The sequence below is a fragment of the Haliaeetus leucocephalus genome, unplaced genomic scaffold (genome assembly GCF_000737465.1).
Source record: "Haliaeetus leucocephalus isolate CR32 unplaced genomic scaffold, Haliaeetus_leucocephalus-4.0 Scaffold173, whole genome shotgun sequence".
Classification (NCBI taxonomy): Eukaryota; Metazoa; Chordata; class Aves; order Accipitriformes; family Accipitridae; genus Haliaeetus; species Haliaeetus leucocephalus.
In genome coordinates, this window is record NW_010972609.1 from 6,798,826 (window position 1) to 6,819,055 (window position 20,230).

The 20,230-nt window shown below is 34.3% G+C and overlaps 1 protein-coding gene across 1 annotated transcript in view; it reads right to left on the reverse strand.

Moving 5' to 3' along the window:
* The window catches only part of CCDC73 (coiled-coil domain containing 73), a 56,995-nt gene extending 45,646 nt beyond the window's left edge, over nt 1-11,349 (reverse strand). The window contains exons 1-2 of the mRNA XM_010563750.1: nt 11,218-11,349; nt 1,085-1,156 (exon numbers count right to left, since the gene is read on the reverse strand). Of these exons, the coding sequence (XP_010562052.1) occupies nt 1,085-1,156; nt 11,218-11,349 (204 nt within the window). The remainder of the gene's footprint in view (nt 1-1,084; nt 1,157-11,217) is intronic.
* Between the last annotated feature and the right edge of the window lie 8,881 nt (nt 11,350-20,230).

Here is a 20,230-nt window from a genome sequence, read left to right on the forward strand (position 1 = left end):
GTGGTGGACGGAGAGGAGGAGTGGGTGGGGAGAGAGGGAAGAAAAAAAAAAAGAGTTCACCTAACTGCTTGCAAGTCCCATCTTTTTATTAATGGTAAATTAAATTGCTGTTAAGGTCTCAGAATAAATGGAAATCATCCCTTTTGAACCCAGATTATTAAGAACTGCAATGCTAGGTTAAGAAAAGCAAAGAAGGGTTACAAATTGAAAGCACTGTTGCTTTTACAAATATAAAATGTTTCCTGTTTCTGTGTGTACATATATATCTTTCAGAAAAAAAATCACACAGTTAGGATTATTAATTTAAGATGGTTAGGATGAACTCTAAGATGAAATAGTCTTCCTTTACTACTAAGATGTTAAATATCCCAAGATCAAGGATAGACCTGAAATTATTGTTTCTTCTGTGATCGTAAAATATACAGAGTGAAGCCTTTTATCTTGTGACCTAGTGACAGGGGTCATAGGTTTGATTGTATTAGAGAAGGGAATGGATTTCCTATGAAAGCATAACCTCAGGAGCCCTAACCCTAAGAAGAATGTTAGACTTATTTTACTGCAAACTTCATTCTGAGTGTTTAAAAGCTGACAAACCACTTTTGAGTATGTCTAACACATAAGCTTCTGCATAAAATAATTTTTTGGAAAAATTGCCACCTCCAAAACATTGCAAAGTGAAGTTGTTTGTACAACTGCACTAGTACTTGCACTTGCCAAAGCCCAGCGTAATACAGAGAAGCTGATGCGTAGCTTCCCCCACACCAACGTGTCAACATGCCTCATGTTAAGCTAAATGTCTTACTGCTTTAATATTTACATCCCTTTTGACTGAAGATTTCCAGTCATGTCAAATATTATGACGGTACTCTTTTGTTAATCAGACTTCTAGATTGGGCACAATCCAAATCAGTATAAAAGCTACAGAAGTTCATGGCTAGACAATAAACTACTGGCTACCACATTCTACTATTAGAAATTACAATAGCCTTAAAAAGGGGAATTGTACCAAATCACAATCCATATAAATATTATATTAAAATTAAATCCCAGCAGTTAAAACACTAAAGCCATGTCGTAAAGTTACCTTCTGCCATTCAAGTTCCTGTTTCTCTACAATGATTTTACTGATTTGATCTTCATAATTAATCTCTGTTTCCTAGTTAAAGAAAACCAAACATATTTTAGACAGTACCTGCAAATCAAACACCAACATAAATTGTGTATTCATACTTTTCTTCCTTTACAGTCCAGTACACAGAATAGTATGTGCCTACAAACCACACAGCAAAAAAGGCAACAAAAGCTCTCTGGATGTGGTAAAATAGCAGATTAGTTCAGCTGTTTTCATCAGAAAATTTGCAGAATAAGTAATTTAGATTGAAATGCATAGCAGAAGATTAGAGCTAGGATTATAGCTCTCTTAATTAGCAGTAACAGTTCCCTCTTCATACGTATTGTCTTCTGCATCTTGCAACAAAACCAGGCTCAAAGGGAATAAACCAGACTTGACTTCACAGTTGAAAAATGATTGAGAATTCTGATGAACTGAGTCAAAATACTGAGATTAAGAGAAATTCAGCAAGCTGCAATAAGTGCTTCAAGAACCAATGGTTAGTCAATGATACATATAATCACGGTTAAATGAGTCAGAATCTTTGGGACATCTTAATTATTCAACTCAAAGCATTTGAATCTTCATTCTTTTTGACATGTCCCAGAACAACTGAAAAGTTTGTGTCAGCGATTACTTCTGTTATTATGAAAAAAAGTGAAATATTTATCATAACCTTTTGTGCCAAGAAGCCTTCTGACCTACCAGATGAAAGTACAAAGTTAAACGGAAGTCATGGATAATCAACAAGTATTTTCGATAAGATGAGCTACCAGAAAATCTTAGAAGAACATTACTAAAGTCTAAAGTTTCCTTCACAGTCCAGAACATGTACTAGTAACAAGAAGGTGCATCACATCTCCTGTTCTTGCAGGAGCGCTTCGTCAAGAATCAAACTATTTCCGTGATAATAAATGAGACTTACCTGCTGATAATCACAGTTGTTAAAAATTTATGGGAATTTTCCTGAAACATTCTGGTATTAAAGTCAAATTTTCCTAACTGGAATCAGCTTCCCCTTGAGTCAAATTTTTATGAGCACTGGCCTTCCTTTACAAATACAATACTCAAAAAAGGAAGAACAACAGGTTCCCCTATCAAACAGTCATGACATCTTGCAAAAATAGTATTTAGGCTTTTGATGCATGTCATAAGCAATTCACCACTGTCCTGCTACTGCAAATGGTCAAAATAATGAATATCCTTTAAAGACCTGGAGAGCTACACTAATGTGTTGCTCTGAGCTTCAAAAAAGTTAATTTCCTGCCTTTTTGCTGCACGCTGATGATCACCTTGAAAAAGCGACCACTTTAAGGTTAAGATTCTCTTCAATTAATTGGTGCACTAGAAACATGTATTGAGGTCTTGTGTTGGACACACTCCAACAAGGGCCAAACTGACTGTATGAGGGTAAAAGAGTACTCCCAATACTTGAACTGTGTTCTCTGAATTACTGTATTTTGATATATTATGTGCACCTTTACGCTTTTTTGAGTTCGACTTCCCCACTCCAGTTTAAAACCTGCATTCTAAATGGATGAAAAAATAAGCACTCTTGGAATGACTCACACCTCAACAGCCCAGACTACTACAAAAGAAAGGACTATAATCCTCAGGGAAACAGTGACAAAAAAGTGCCATTTATGGATCTCTCTAGTAATAAATTAAAAGCAGGCCTCAAAAAGATTATTTTCTTGATACTGGGTTTTAAGTAAAATTCTACTGAACTGCAATACCATGAATGACTATTACTTATAATGAAATAAAAAAAAAAAAATAAAAAAAAAAATCACCTCTGGATGAAGTAATAAATTTTCTGAAACAGTGAAAGAGCAAACTGAGGTTCTTCCTCCTTCCACAGTGAAGCAGATAATACAAATGTTTTGGCTACAAAGAATGAAGTATGCTGCATCTTTAAGAAATGCAATTCTTTCCTAAACCCAGTACAAATGAGGGTTCCAAGTTTTTGACATAAGGATATTTACAACGCTTCACCAATTTGTGCAAAACTATTTTCAAGAAGATTTTGCAACCCTTTCTCACTTGGTATAACATTTGTTCTATAGTCCCACTGTACTATCAATAGAAATAAAACGGCAAAGTATGTCCCAAGGTGATTTAAAATATGTTTTTGACATTACCATCTTTTATAGGTTTAAGGGTCAAAACTGACTTCCTTGATTAACAGGCAGTTTACAGGCACATGTGTGGATAGAAATAACACACACTTCTATCCACAGGAGGCTACCCCTAAGCATTTCAAGAGTTACTTGCAGGATCTAAAACTAAAGCTCAACACTCATGTGAATTTTTATATATAAAATATTGAACATACATTTAAAATTAAAATTTCGCTCACAGAGAACTAAAGTTCTTTAGCTCTTGCTTCTCTGATATGTACCAGCAGAATATAGATGGAGTAGAGACCTAAAGATTTCATATGCCACAAGAAAAAAAAAAAAAAAAAAAAAAAAAGGGAAAGAGAGAATTGAAAAGATTATCAATGCTTCCCAGTTCTGCCTTAACAAATAGTACTTCAGAGTTGCAATGAATTTGTTTTCTGATACTAATCTATAAGTACTGAAAGAAAAAGACATCCCCCTAAGTTCCCTGGAGTGATAAAAACAAATAAGGTTGACTTACAGCTTCTTAGAGAAGTGTAATCTTAAGCAATTTATGTCATTAAGCAACAAATGCTATTAAAATGATATATTATTAGTAAAAGTCTTGTTCAAAATTGTAAGAAGTAAGGATTATAAAATCTGACCCTTAAACACACCATGTAAATTATTCCTAAACTAATCAAAATGCACTGCAGTAGTATTCTTCCATAACTCCAGACTGCCACCCCCCTGTGCAGGCACTAGCATATGTAAAGGTATTTCAGAGACAAAACCAGAATTTTCATCCAGTGCACAACCTACACAGGGAGAAGGAGGTTGCCAGTTATCCCATGGATCAAATCTAGCCTCAGGGAACCCAAGAATCTGTACCGGTACAACACAAGCAACAGTAACATGTTGCCACAGGAAATGTACCATGGATTTAGATCAACATAATGGACAGTAAACCTGCCCCCAGAATACTTGAAGTGCCTGCACATTTGAGTCCTAATATGCTTTTTGATAACATGCTAGCGAATTTTTCAAGTATATATTTTGAAAACATGCAAAGTAGTCACAGTGATTACTGCATTTCTTCAGCTTCTATGCATATAACTGTCTCTCCTTTTCTTTGTAGACTCATCTAGTTTGGTGTATTTGTCATAAGTCAAAAGCTCAAGTTTAGAGCATTTACAAAACAAACTTCAAACTGCAACTAGCATCAGAAAAGAAATACAGCTATGAAGGTAAAGTGGTAACAGAGAGAAAAAAGCTTAACATATGCTCTGTGATTCTGACCTCACCAAAATTTATGGCAAATATATCACTAATTTCAATGGTTGTTGGAGATCAACAAGTATCTATCCATATTAAACTTACCATGAAATAAAAGGAAAATAATCTTTTAAAGGGGAACAACATAGCAGATACTAGCATTACAAATTCTTCACAAAGAAAACTTCAATTCACATAGACTGGGCTTACCAAAATGCAACAGCTACCTAAATGAAACCCAGCCTTTGGGGTATATAAAAAGCAGCACATATACCATTTCAATTTTAAAATGTGTAAGTATTTTAAATCCTAATGAAGACACCGAAAATACAGAAATAGATTTTTGTGCAGGTACTTGGTTTAAAATTTCACACTTGTTCTAAGAAACAGCATGTTAAAATTTAAGACATTTATAATTGTTAATTGCCACACCCATACCAAACACTTTACATTTAACTAATTAAATACAATAATACAAGCTTGAAAACTGCATTAAATTCCATTTTAATTGAGCCCTTTGCTTTGAATACTAAAGAGGATAAGAACCAAAGTTCTAAGTGAACAACACTTCTCCCACTGACTCCAAAATTATAAAGGAAAATCTCGAAGCTATCAAAAACGTGTACATATGTAACTACTGTTGAAAAAAACCACCAAAACCATCATAAATACTTAAACTGAGAATGACAATTACATGATGAAAGTGTTCTCATGTGAAATCACTAACAATTATAAGCCTTATCCATCAATTTTACTTCTTTCAAAGGACATTTATAGTTTACCCAATTTGAATCGAAAGCTTTTAAAACTTGTGTGAAGCTTTTTTTTTTTGAAGTTCCACCAGCTGTTTAATAAGACAAAAACATTTTTGTTATATTTAGGAGAATAATATTGTATATAACTTTGATGGGGTATCAAAAACCCACAAAACCTTAAAAGTGTTCCTTTTTTTATTATATGCCTTAGGACTACATGGATTTAAGTGTTTTTATAAAAAAGACCACCATAACAATAAAAGAGGAGTAATTTGATGGTTTATTTACTTGTTATAACCTTTAGAAAGTGTCAAGCCTTCTTTAAAGTGTTTGCTTCAGGCTGTAGTTTTACAAGATGGGCTGTGGATTGGTCAAGCCCCCTCGATTCTTGACCCTGAACAGATTTAGGAACAGAGTACAGCTGGCTCACGTCCAGGCAGCCAAAACTGCTGCTAGGTACTTTTATTATCTTTTTTGAACTCATAATCTACCTCCTACAAAATTGCACATCCAATTTCTCATGCAGGTCAATCAAATAGTACTCAGAAACTACAGTTTCTGATTGTTTCGTACTATAATTAGAATAACCTTCATGAACTAAACAGTCCGGTATAACTTTTAGTAGACCACATGGATATCCTTCTTAAGTTTTGTTCCCGGGACAAATGTTAAATGGAGAGAAAATATTTATAACAGCTTTATTCTAACTTTAGTTCCTGACACAACATCTTTGGATCTTAATAGTTATGACAGGTAACGACTTTCCTTTTTCAGAAGCAGAGATGTATACCAACCACTTCTTCCTTTGGAAATCTTTCATTGCTCTGTCCTTGATTCCACTGCATAGGCTGCAATTGCTCTGTATTTAAATAAAACTCAGCTATCGAAACATGTTCCTTTATGTGTTTGCATTGATATTTACAATGCTCTTCTCTCCAAGTAATCACTTCCTAATCAAAAGCCACATTATTTACTAACACAGAAATCATAAGCTAACACACTGCTTACTGACTTGAATAACAATGTTGTGTGTGTCACAGTCATGAGATCCATAAACTTCAATATTGCTTATTCTTTTATATCCACATACACACGTTTTTTTTCTTTTTTAAATATTCAGCTTTCCTTGTTTCCATCATCTTGCTAAAAAGTACCCTAATTTACATTTAGGCAGAAAATCCAGATATAAGACTGCTAGAAGTTTTTGTTCTGTTTCCCTGCAGCCTGTGTTAGTGGTATCCTGTTTGCTGACTTCTAGGTAACAAAAAAAAAAAAAACCCCCACCAAAAAAACCAACAAAAAAGCCACCCACATTTCTATTCTGTGTTATTTTATCATTGTTTCTCCCCCCTGCTCTTAATTTCCTCTTTTTATTCCATCCTTTAAGAGAATCAAGTTCTTCACCATTCTTACTGTTTGTTAGCAGTTAGAATTGTTCCTTGCAATAAACCTCACTAAATCTTGCATTTCCCTAGCATACTCTTTGTTTCGAGAAAACATTTCTGTCTTACTTTCTGCAATAGTAATTGCCCTCATGAATAGAAACTTCAAAATAGAGTATTAAAACTTTCCTTTCTTTCATGATTCTATACTTACCCTGTGCAACAGCCTGAAAATAACTTAAAACCAAGCTCTTTTTAAGTAAAAAAAAAAAGAAAATATTTATTTACGCAACAGTTTCATTCAACCTCACATTTTTGGTTGCTGCAGAATTATTGTTTCCACACAGCTACCTGTATAGCTACAGCAGGTGCCTCTGGTGCCCTTTTTAATTTCTCTGCTATTCCACACATCTGAAGGTGGTGGTTCTCCCGCAGAACATGCCTCCAACAAGGTTTAGCTTTACGTGTCTTGTAATGTTTCTGGGGTTTTTTTACGTCTGGATAGTCAACCAATATGACTGTTATGACCATAACTGGCATGTCCACCAATATACCATTAATAACTCAGGTTTAGTCCTTCTGCTTTGCTCCTTCATCTGGTAACTAAGTTCATGGTTTCATCAAATTTCTTCATTTAATATCTCAAAAAACAATTTGCCTTTTGGGCCTAAGTGACATTTCCAAATACTAACCTTATAATGCAACTTTCAATTTTCATCTCAATACTGAGCTCCACTTGCCCATCTTATCTGTGAAACACTGCTAAATAGATGAGTTAGCTCTGCACAATTTTGTACCTCTCTCCCGTTCTGGAGCAGACTAGCCCTGGAATCCAGGGCTACCATGTGCTATACAGTGCTACACTGTGCCGTGCAAATCCTTCACAGTTGCCAGAAAGCAGAAGTACATTTTGGCAATGGAAGAGAGTAGTTAAGAGTGAGCAAAGCTCCTTCCTGTTCTCCCTGTAAGAAAACCTAGAAATAGGCCACTGTGCTGAAGAACTTGGAGTAGGCTAGCCAAAGCCATAGCAAAGATAAAGTAAGAGGAATTGAGATAAACTTGTTCAAATCTATCTGAAAGGAAAAGCACATACAACTCTGCAGCAGTAGGGTAAGCTACTGCTTCTGAGAACAGCAACCAGAAAAAAACATTCAAGCTGAGATGTTGTGAAAGCCATAATATCTGCATCATGACAACAGACATGATTCAGGATTTGCCTCTTTTAGCAAATAAGTAAGAAAATACAAGAAGGACATTTACTTTCTCATTGACTGCTTACTGGCCATCAGCATGAAAGTGGGTAAGCACAAAAAGGTCTAATTTATATAAAAACAGAAGAAGGCAGAACAAAAGACAGAAAGGGACAGAAACTAGAAAAAACAGGGAAAAGGAAGATGAGAAAAAGAGCATTAGGGGCAGGGAAGGAGACTAGAATCAATAACAGCAAAATGATAGCACCAACTAGCCTCTAAGGAATATTCCTGTCCACAACATGGAACTGATTCCAGAAGTCTTGAGACCCCGCATTCCTATGCTGTGAGCACAGGTAGGAAATTTCCTGGCAAATCAGACATCTCATCCCCACTTCTGGTGGCTGATTCTAATACCACCTGCTATGTCAACATATACCTTTGGATCAAGCAAAGGAGAAGTTTTATACAGTGCTTGATGGTAAATAGTAGGATGATAAATACCAGTAACAAGTCAATATGGCTTCAATTTACAAAATTCAGGGGTGGGGGAGGGATCCAGGATTCTAAAAGAAAATATTTAAAGAATCCTATATTAAAATATTCATTTGAACATAGAAAATGTTTTTAGGGGTAAACTCAATGCCCTTTGCAACGCTAATGTTCTTTACCGTAAAAGAACACCAGGTTGTATTAAAGAAAAATTACCTTGTAAAAAATGTGAGACAATTTGACAGCTGGAAAAACCACGTCTTAAAAAGTAATTTAGTTAAAAGATAAGCACTACCAAGTTATATCTATATCATAACTGCCCAAAGAGAGAAGAGCAAAATTTATTCTTTGTAATTTTTACTAAACAGAAGAGTATAAAATCTAATAAGCTCAAGGCACAAATGACAGAGTCTGTAGTATTAGCCAGACTTAACACCAGAAAGAGCCTCAACAGGTGCTTGTTTTCAGGTATGGAAACAGGCCACTGAAACTTACCCTTTGCACCAAAGAAAAACATTAGTAAAATTTTAAAAATCATCACTAAGATTTATCTTTCTTGTGTTCAGCTAATCATCACCTACACTGCTTCAACTGCTACTAAAAACACCCATATCCCCAGGGTATTAAAATACATTTCTACAGAATTAAGGAAGAGTTTCCTTAATGTCTTATGTTTACATGCTTTTCTGGCTGAGGATGTTTTTTTGTATCGAGGTCAAGAAAGAAAATAATTCAATACACAACATATGTGCTTTCTTGTCCTTGTAAACATTATCCTTAAACCTAATGTTGGTTGTCCTATATGCATTGTACTTCAGAAAGCATTAAAGACTTCCAATTGACCTACTATGCTGCAACTTTATACTGTCAAAATCAATTATATTTCTCTCTTATGAAAAGGATCATCTCTTATTACTCAACAAAATGAAGTTGGCTGATTGCAAAGCAGGGCTGACAGACTTTGGAACAAAGTGAATGGGATATCCACCACAAAAGAATCACTGGGCTGATCGGTGCTTGATGAGTGTGAAAGCTAAACTGGCAAAAAAATAGAAGGACATTCAAACTATTGGAGTGTGAAGTAATCCCTGGGGGCAGGGGAAAGAGTAATATCATTTTTTGTAGCTTTTAATTACATACATATTCATATTAAGTTAATTTATATTAGAACAAAGACTGTGAACAGCCAAAAGAATAAAGTGAAGCTGTATCAAGTATAATAGTTTAAGCAATATATTCTCCAGAATAAACATGCACAGCTACCATTAATTGGTATTTAATCTGTAAAATAGCAGAACAGTCACTTATTATCAGCAACTCCTCGAAATTATTTTTGAGAGTTTAACTACAGCTATATGCTTAACCAAGAAAAGTGAAAAACAGATAGATGAACTCAGTGCATTTATTTATATCAGCATATTCAGAAAAATGAATTTTCTTCTTTAAAATAGTATCTTATGGTATCAAGTACAGATTGTATCAAGTCTCTCAAAATAGTTTAATATTTAATTAAGAGTTTAATTTTTATCTGTCTAGCTTTGCACAGATAATTTCATCTGCAAATTAATTTTTATTAATTTGAATTTATACTACTGTACAACCAGCCATTCAAGGCAGTTCATTGAACTCAAAATACATGATAGTTCCTGCCCTGAAAAGACTCCTGTCTAAGTGACAAGCAAGACCAACAATGGGAAGAGAAACAGAAGCAAACCAAGGTAAAATATCTCATTTAAGGTCAAGCCACAGGTCAAAGACAAAATTGAGAGGAAAATCCACTATACTGGTTATACTGCCTTCATCAGCCTATCAGTCTACTGTGAGCCTCACAAGCAACTTGTAAAGGAAGTGGCAAAAGTAGTAAGAAACCAGCAGAACTTTTACTTCACTTTCTTATGCAGCAGTTTTGTGGGTTTTTGTTTTGTTTTGGTTTTTTTATGGCAGTTATTCTTTTGTTTATGGTTTTTAAAGAGAGGATTATAGCATTTAACTTAGATCAAAATAAGCACAAATCAAGCATGTCATCAATACTAATATTTTAAAAGTAATAATACACATCTTTTGAACAGGTCAAATTCATCAAATGCAGAAAGATATACTTTAGGTCTTTCAAAAAAACCAACAGTTCAGAAACACTAAGGGGAGAAATAGAAACAAATGTTTACAGACATACAACTGAAAAAGTAACCACAGAAAAACATAACTGAAAAATTAACCACAGAAAAAATATAGCTGCCTTCAACAGTGCAGAAACAATTTTACCTTAGTACTACAAGATGATTCAACTCGTATTTCAAACACAAAACACACACCCCACCCACAATACTCAATATGTTATTATTGTAGAGCTCTAGCTTAATAGTTTAGCAATTTAAAAATGGTGAAATAAAGCAGATTTGGTTATCACAGTAGCTCTTTTCCCTTTTAGGCAATTCTAAAAAGCACAAGTAAACAGACAAAAATAAGTCAAAATCACTGCTTTTCTGGCAAATAGTAAATCCATCTATGAAATGAGAAAGACTTATGGACTTGGCAATGACTTGGATTCTCTTTCTTTCCTCTTCATATTAAAGGCTGTTCTTAAAGAGAGGAACTACAATGAAATACAAAAATTTAATGTAGATCATTTTTGTCTATAGCCTGGTGATCAACTGTAGCAACATTGTACATTATTACAGGAAAGCCAAATTCATTGCCATGCAACCCTGTTGTCTTTGTGCTGCCTGCACAGAAATTTCTAATACAGACACTGCCTAAACCCATGACATTTTTAAACAAAATCCTGGTTGGTGAATTACTTAAAAAAATGCTGCTTAAGTGTGTGTAAACTTCATGATGTATTTTATGATTACATACAGGGAGACAGAAATAAGACAAAGAAACACTAAAAAACAATATAAACACATTTACCCTTCTTATACGCAATTCTTCTATTGTCTCCAATAAACTTGTTTTAAAGTCTAAGAGTCGAATGGAAAGTAATGTCTCTGATGGACTTTGAAGACTTGAGTCAAGTGCCTGTGTTTTAAAGTCTGCATCCATTCTTCAAACTTGTTTCTGCAAAATAAAAATGTATATTTTCTCTCCAGTTTATCTTTAAGAGAATATTCAAACTGCAAAATTTGCAAATATGGAAGCAAATTCTTTTTGCAAAGAGTAAAACTACTAGTTATAGCCATCATGCAACGAATAGTATTTTCATTTTAAATTACTGTGCGATATTGTAATAGAAAACAAACAGCTTTATCATTAATTCACCACATTAATTTGTTTTTCCTCTTTTTTTGGCTTGGTTTTAGTTTTAAATAAAGACTGTGATGAGCATGAAAAAGGTAGTAGTACAGGGTTTTTTTCCACAGCTACTGCCCTGCACTGGCATGAAGGTACTGCACGTAACACATCAGGCCATGAAAAAGTAATTACCTACCTTCAAGATTTCAAAAATCACAAGACAGGCTCAATTTTAAAGGAGACCTTCAGACTGGCTTGAAATTATTAACTAAAGGTTCATTCACAGTTTCTGCTTCTGAATTTTAACAACAAAAACTTTTTGGTTCTGTTCCCACAAGATCAAGTATCAAAATGTTGTACTCTAAGCTAGCTACATTAACTGTTGTCAAGGTAATGAGTTATGCTAACATAAACCCCATGTGTCTCTGTAGGGACAAAGCATGTTCATTAGTAACATCAGAGATGACTACAACACTTAGCATTTGTTTTATAAAAAGATAACAACTGTACGTATTTCAGATGTACTTCCCAGATCATATTTTTTTTAATACTTGAAACTGAATTTCCACCAGTCCACTAGAATACATAATGCTATTCCTTCCCAGAAACACCCCATGCATGTTTCTAGACTAAGAATTAAAGAGGTAGGGGTAGAGCACAGGAGTTATGACTGACCTGGCCATGCCGCAGAACCCTTAGGAAGGAATTCCTGCAGGAAGAACAGAGACCTGGTCTGTATCACAGGGCCATAACAACTACAAATCAGGGCTCACCACTTTTTTCTGCTGTTGTCTAAATAAAACCCTAACATAGATCAAATTAAAGCTGCTTGGTCATGGTTAATAGATTGATTCCCTGGCCAGCTGCCCCACCACAAAAGTTATTCTAAGTTACTGAAATAATGGTTTTGCTAAAAACAGAAAAATCAGGCTCATTTTTGTCTTCCATTTTAAAACATATGACTAATACTGAACTGTTCAATACGAAATACTTATATAAGTTCTGTTGCCAGTGTCAAAATGTGTACGTTTGAAGGACTTCTGAAGAGGCAGTGAATAAATGTCTGAATAAGAACCATGTACAAACATGTACCACTTCAGGCAACCAATCTGTTCTGTCAATGTGCCAACATCAATCAGGCACTGTGCAGCCAATCTGCATACATTTTAGACGCAGTTTAGGCCTAGGCTGTTTGGTGGGTTTTGTTTGTTTTGGTTTTGTTGGGGTTTTTTGGTTGTTGGGTTTGGGTTTTTTGTTTGTTTGTTTTTGTTTTGTTTTTAAAGTAAAGCATTAAGATAAAAAAAACCACTCCTCTTTTTTTTCCTAAGCCAAAGAATTTAGAATTGATGAAGTCAGACTCTCTCAAAAGCACATTAAAAAAATATGTTTCTTTCACCCAAGTTTTCAAAATTGTTTCCTTACCAATAGATGTTGTACCACTAATTCATGAAGCACTACTACAAACAAAACTTTTGATTTCATATCAAGTACTGGGAGATAATCATAGCTACAAAACTAATAAAAATGGAAATATGCGCAACAGATTAGGCACAGAGCCATTTGATTTAATTTTCAATCATGCTATATTCTGAACTGAAGGGTAATATTTTGCAAATATGATGTTAAGACATGATGCATGCTCTAATTCTATTGTTGTCAGCTGACATTATAGGTTCGGAGTTGGGGGATTCTCCAGTGACAAATTTCTACAAGACAGTACTGTTACCAAATGAAGAATCCTGGTAGCCTGTGTTAATGAGGGAAAAGAAATAAGAGTGCTTGTGAAAAATGTGACACAGAAAAAGGATGGTCCAACTCTGGGATTCATCCTACAAAGGTAGGTGTGCTTGAAGAAGTGCACTTCAGTTATGAAATAATTTCTGTTCAAGTCAACCAGTCGAAGAATGTGTATTAACTGATACACACAGGGGCTTGAGATTTTCCTTCCCATCACAGAAGCAATCCGAGAATGATTTTCTCAGGGGGATATTTTCAAACCAATGCTATACTCTAGGAGATGGAAGAAAATGGGCCTCAGGCATCCATGGGCTTTCTCTCAGCTCACTGATCTCACCAGGAGCACTTGACAAACAAGACTTCACCTCCCTAATGCAGTGAGTAAGGATAAAGGCTTTTTTGAGTGAAGCTCATTGAGTCTTCACCCATCCCCTCATTGTGAAAGTACTATTTTCTCATGGGCAATTTGTACTCAGACTGCTTTTTCCAAGACTGCAACAAAATGCTTCACAGCCTACTGTTGAAAACTGCAAGGTACAGTATATGTTATACATGCTCCCTCTCATCCTCCTCCAAGCTGAGTGCAAGGCACCTCTGTGGTCTCTTCCACCTCAGAGAGATCAAAGAACTTGGTTACCTGCCAAACAGTTTATACTATGCTTGACTAGAAACCAAAAATATACAAAATATAATAATAAAGTTACAAAATACTTAAAATGTCTACCATACTGATAAAATGCCTACTTTGGATATCACACATTAATACAACTGTCTAGAGCTACTGTAAAGATGTACAATAACTAATAAATGTCCTCTGACATAGAAAATATAAAAAAATTCTAGTGTAATCAAAGATATTCCCAAATAGATGCATTTTCACTTTAACTGGTATTTGTCAGAATACCTGCAAGATAATAATTAAAAAACCCTAGAGAATACATGAGATAATATTCTAAAAGTTAAAGTAAAAATTATTGAAGTTCCTATTTTGAAGCATTTACTACATTCACTTGTTTTATGTTTAACAAAATAAGGACAAAAATTACTTTTTAAAAAGCACATTACAAAATCCATTTTAACACAATTTTAAGTGCCATAAAGGGCTTTATATCTTTGAAAAGCACTTATTAAAAATTACATCTTAAATACCCTACACTAGAAAGTAAGTTAGCCTATAAGCCTGATAGGGGTCAGGGTAATAACACAGAATGAACAAATTACACTGTCATTCCACTTAAATTATTTAAGTTATTTAATTTGACCTGTAGATAGTCTCTTGTCTTCTCATCATGCCTGACTTTTAAGTGGGAGGTCTTCATTCATGATGATCCTTTAATGGAAGCAAAGCTTTCTCCATTTAACCCATGGTGTTATCAATCATGTACAGGGATAAATGAGGCTGTAAGATTTTGCCAGTATCACAAATGACACTGTGACCTGAGGCCAACATCTTTATTTGCTTCTCCAGTGATTCACTTCAGCAGATATTAACCAATTTTATAATCCATGAAAGGCAAAATTAAAGGACACCATCCATAAAACAGAATAATTCCTATCAGCAACAAAGTGATGTCGGTATTATCTTATAAATTATATGGCCATACAGTGTGGTAATGTAATGAAGTAAAGATGGTAATAATCAAATGCCTAGGGCAAATGCTAATATGCATTTAATCACACAGCATGAAGCCATTTGTCACTACAGTTGAATGCATGTGTACATAAAATACATGAGTCACGTCCTTATTGTTATAGTATAACAGCATCAATTTCACACTATCATTTTACCACAATAACAACTGTAGGTTTTGATATTAACTAAAACATTCAGACACCAGAAGTGCAAGTGATAGCAATATCTTTAAAAAACTATTTTGAAATACATTCCCCCTACTGTTTGACTTAACACATTTGAATATTGCATGTGTGCAGAATTCTATAATGTTTTTGTACAAAATCCCCTTCAGGTACATTTTCACAACACCCTGAGTGACTTTTTAGAAACAGGCTAATTTACGGCATTTCAACATAGGCTGAATCAGTTTTAAAGCATTTATCAACCTTGATAAATAATTATTGATTTTCATTTGTTTATTTATAGGTAGTTGCATACACACAAGAAACAGACAAAACATCTACGCTAAGATAATCTAAAGTGTTTGCAAATGCTACCTCCGGAAAAATTACACTGACGTGTAAGCATCAAGTTCTATGCTTGGTGCAATACAGGAATGAAAATATTAATGGAGAAACTTTACCTGCTTAAGTCTAATAACTTCTGTCAAAGGGATGGCCATAAAAATATGGCTATGCCCATCAGATGCAGATACAGAAGTTATAAGAATCAACTCTATCACTTCTACAACTATTTGTGAAACAGTACAAAAGTTTATGCAACTGAAATAAATTAATCCAGGTACATAATACATGCATATACATACAGTTATGTCTAGCCAAGAGCTAGAATTTAAATCTAAATATGTTGAGTTACTATATTTTTCAAGATGCTAGTGATGCTGTAGAACCATCAGGTCAGATTACAGTTTAACAAGTATGCTCCAGATTTTTGCCATGTTAAACTAGAGTATAGAATACTGTCCACTTTTAAATCAAATTCTTTAAAAAAATATTTATATGCAAAAATGGCATAGTATGACTGAATTTTATAGAAGATGTTATCAGTATCATAAATAAATAATCACACCACACAGGATAAGGTTACCTTTATGATCATTAAAGACCAGAATACATTTAGAAGCACTGCCTGGTGCATAAAAAGCAAGATAATAAGTCTCACATATACATTTTCACTTTCAAAGAAAATGTCTTTTTGATACTGTTTGAACATCTGCTTTTATCGGAAAGAACTAAAACCAGATTTGACTCAAATCCATTCTTTAAAAAAAAAAACAAACCACAAACAAAACAAAACCCCCCCCCCCCCCCAAATCTTTAAGTTCTATTATAAGTTTATGAAGTTATAACTTGCATGCATGTTTAGGAATTAGAAAACAAGCAGTCAGCTGTACCAAAGGAGCATAAGATTCTGGACTCCACAATTATGCTAGGAAGAGCTCAACAGAAAGCACTAGAAAAAAAAGCAGGTGTTCATCGGTTTCCAGCTTCCATCTATCATGTCTGTCTCACACCTTGGTTGCATAAGCCAGATGGGATTCCTCCATAAGATAACCTACTGGCACACAGTGCCATAAAATTTGGACTATAAGACAACATGGTAAATTGCCTACGTAGAGACAACAACAGACAAGAAATCTAGAATAAGCTACATCACGTAAGAACCACTGACTTGTTAAGAATCCATATGTAAAGGTTTACGTGGCTTAACACCTATTTTACTGGATCAAGAGAGTTACAGCACCTTAAAGTTCTTGGGCTCACTTTGATTTTAAAAAAAAAAAAAAAAAAAAAGTTTGAAGACAGCACTCTCCCTACCAAAATTGGCTTTTTTTTCTATTTTAAATTCAGATATTTTCTGTAGGTAGGGTTATTTATTTTAAAATTTTTACAGGCTGAAAAATATTGTATGCAATTATGTTTGATCTTGCCTTAATTTTTCAATTTAGGGATTTATAGAAAAATAAGTTATTTTTCATTTTCAGTAGAAGGTTATAATACTTCTCCATTCCATATCTTCCAACAAGCGCACATACCATCCTTTTAGAAAAAATAGCTACCTTTGTGTACACCAGACATCACCCACACCCAACCAACACATGGGATTTGCCCACCCACAATTCATCTGTACACATCCAGAAGGTGCTTGAGATTTGAAAAAGCTATGCTGGCAGGTTACCACCAAGCCAGGAGCTCCTTTCAGGTTTCTGAGTGCTGACAGTGGTGTAAATAAGGAACACACAGCAGATAACTGGATATAACACACTCTCTTGAATGAGCCCTGTTGGTTTAATTCTCTATTTTATTTCATCTTAGGTTGTGTGACTTTTGAGAATTGTTTTGGTTTTTTAGCTGAGAATGGCTTCACTCACACATACAAATGAAACAAAGCAAATAACCTAAACATTTCACAAAAACGCAGGTTCTGGGAAAGAAGGCACTACCTCTAGCAATTACAGAAATTAAGTACCTGTATACAACAGGGTGCTATTTAATAAAAATATTTCATTCCTAGAAGAGAATCCACCATGCAAATTGTATTTTAAAGATGCTCCTCTACAGTTTTGTTAAAAATATTGCTGTATCTACTCACTGTCATCTGTTATGACAATCTAAAAATCAATATAGGATCATACAAAAAAAAGTATTTCCTTCAGAGTCTTCTAAAACTTTTGAAGTTAATAAATTTTCAAAAAACCCCAAACTTTTCATTTTCAAAATTGTGTTGCCAACCTTAAACAATTTGTTTCTAAAAGCTAAGATTAATATACCAGTATATTGGTTTTCATTTTCAAATAATTATGTTCTTCTTCAAAATACAGTATCAAGATCAGGACTCTTTAAAAAGGCTCAAAACCAGAAGACAATAAGAATCTAATATTTGTATTTTTGTAGTCATATCATCTTAAATCAAAAATAATTTAGAGGAAGGATGGGGCAGACTTGTGGTTTTTGAATGCAGAAGATTGTATGATTTATTGGAATTTTACAGTAAATCAGGTAGTACTGTCAATGCAAAGTACTTATTTTATAGGACCACTTTATACCAATTTTAATTCTAAATAAATATTGATTTATACTAAAATTCCATAGAATCTTTTTATTCATACACTACATAAACGTAAGTTTCGTGAGCATACACTTAATGTAATAACAGCTGCCCCAGGCCAGGCAAAGGGTCCTTCTACTTTACCATTTCATCAATAACAAACAAAAATCCAGTTATAACTCTCTTCTACTAAATGAAAGTGAACAGTAATTCTTCTCCTTGACCTTGCAACTACAGGATTTTGAAATTAGCTGAGAGCACTAATTTGGATCATGTGGTGCTTTTTATAGTGTAAGAGTCAAGTACAACAATACCATGAGAATGCAATTTATGTTTTGACAATACACCTTTTAAGACTGGTGGAACCAGACTGCTTTTTCAAGGCTTTTCTGGAGAACATTCTCTATCCCTTTACTGGGATTGATTAATAACACTGCTGTATCTACTTTTTCTCGTTAAGTAGCTCTATCTACCCTTTTTCATGCTCTTCCCTAAAGTTAGAGGTTATGCTTTTACTAGTTTACCTTAATAAAACAGGACAGATTTGCCTAGAGGGCTCATGACAGAAATTCTGAAACAGAAAGTGCATATTAATATAAAGCCTGTTACTAAAGAAAGCAAAGATGTTGTTCTTTGCTGCTCTAACAGCTGAAGACTTAAAATAACAGATATATTCCATATAGTAGATATCCCAGACTTCAGCACATTTTATCCAAGTAACAGATTTGTGAACCTGCCATTATTTCATATTTTCCAAATACAAAATAGTCCTAGTCACATCAAGTTGTCCTTATCTATGGTATTAGAAGCTCCTGGCCTAAATTCAATGGCATTTGTTTAAATTCAAGATAAGCGTAAAGATTTTCATTCTGGAAGCTGTACACTTGTTCTACAGCTGCCTTTGTCAAAACCCAGGAAAGTATCATGTCCTTTATGGGAGGGAGACCAACATTACCTCCATAATGGAACACAACAATTGTCCTTAAAAACAGGCCTTAGAATCTTTGCTGACAAAACCATCATTGGATAGCATTAGCCTAAGACAATCTGGTTGGTAATATATCTCTTTTCAAAGTTTCAGGTTTTAATAAAATTGTGGAAAAACTATTGGACAAAGAACTCTCAGCTGTTATAATCCTCAAGTTTTCTTCCTCAAGAAGCAATGGGTCTGTGTTGTTTGTTTTTTCGCATTTGCCTAAAAGGATTTTTTTTGTTTGTTCTTTTTCCCACATTTTCAACTCTGTTTCAACATGTTAACAAAGTTACTGTTAGGGAGTACAGATAAGTGACTTATTATAAAATATAGTGATACGGTTAACATGTTTATCTGTGTTTCAAACCCATCTAAATATAACAGCTAAGCATGCTGTATGTATACTCATCATATGACAACAAAAAGATGAAGGAAAGCTGAACAACACATTCCTAATAAGACCAAACTAATGACCCAGAAAGTATATGGGAAAGTCCCTCTGAGAGTCTTTCTTTATTCAATCTGCAATACTTGATTTTGATGTGATAATAGCTGTTTCAAGCAATTATCACAGTGCTCCAGTTCAGCTATTTAGATCATAAGCCAGTAAAGATGACTCCCATTAAATACAGAGCTATAGTAAACATAACTTGAAGAGTGAAGTTTTTAAGCATGTTTTGTCAGTTACTCCAAAGTCTGTATTAGCTACCTGTTGAATTCTGGATGAAATTTAAGAGATTGGAACTGCTTGTCCAACTACTACATCACTTGGGATCTGCATTTTTCCCCCATTACAAGAGGTTCCCTTCAGTAACTTGAATTCTTTTGATGAATATATATAATCTTTCACGAGCTAGCCAGCCCAGGCATTTTCCAAAAACAGGTGATTTAAAATTTCCATATCATATAAGTTGGTTAGCAGGTCTAACACACACAGAAATACATTTTCAGGATCCTTACCGCCTGTAATAAAAAATAATTACATAGTATATTTTCTCTCTTTTATAGGACAACACTACAGTAAGACCATGCATAGATAATAACAGAAGAATTTTTCAACCACAGGTAAAAAAGGTTATTAAGAAATTGGCAGAAAAAAAAAAATCTTAACTCATTTCAGCTCAGATTAAGAAAAGAGGAAAACATAAGATGGTTGCACTCTAAGATTGTAAAAATGTTTATCTACTTACAACATTTGTATGTAGGATTAAATTCTGCTTCTCTCTAACCTTTCAATCCTAATATTTTTCAAGATTTAGTCAGCATCCTTTTACCTATTAGTATAGAGACATTAACTC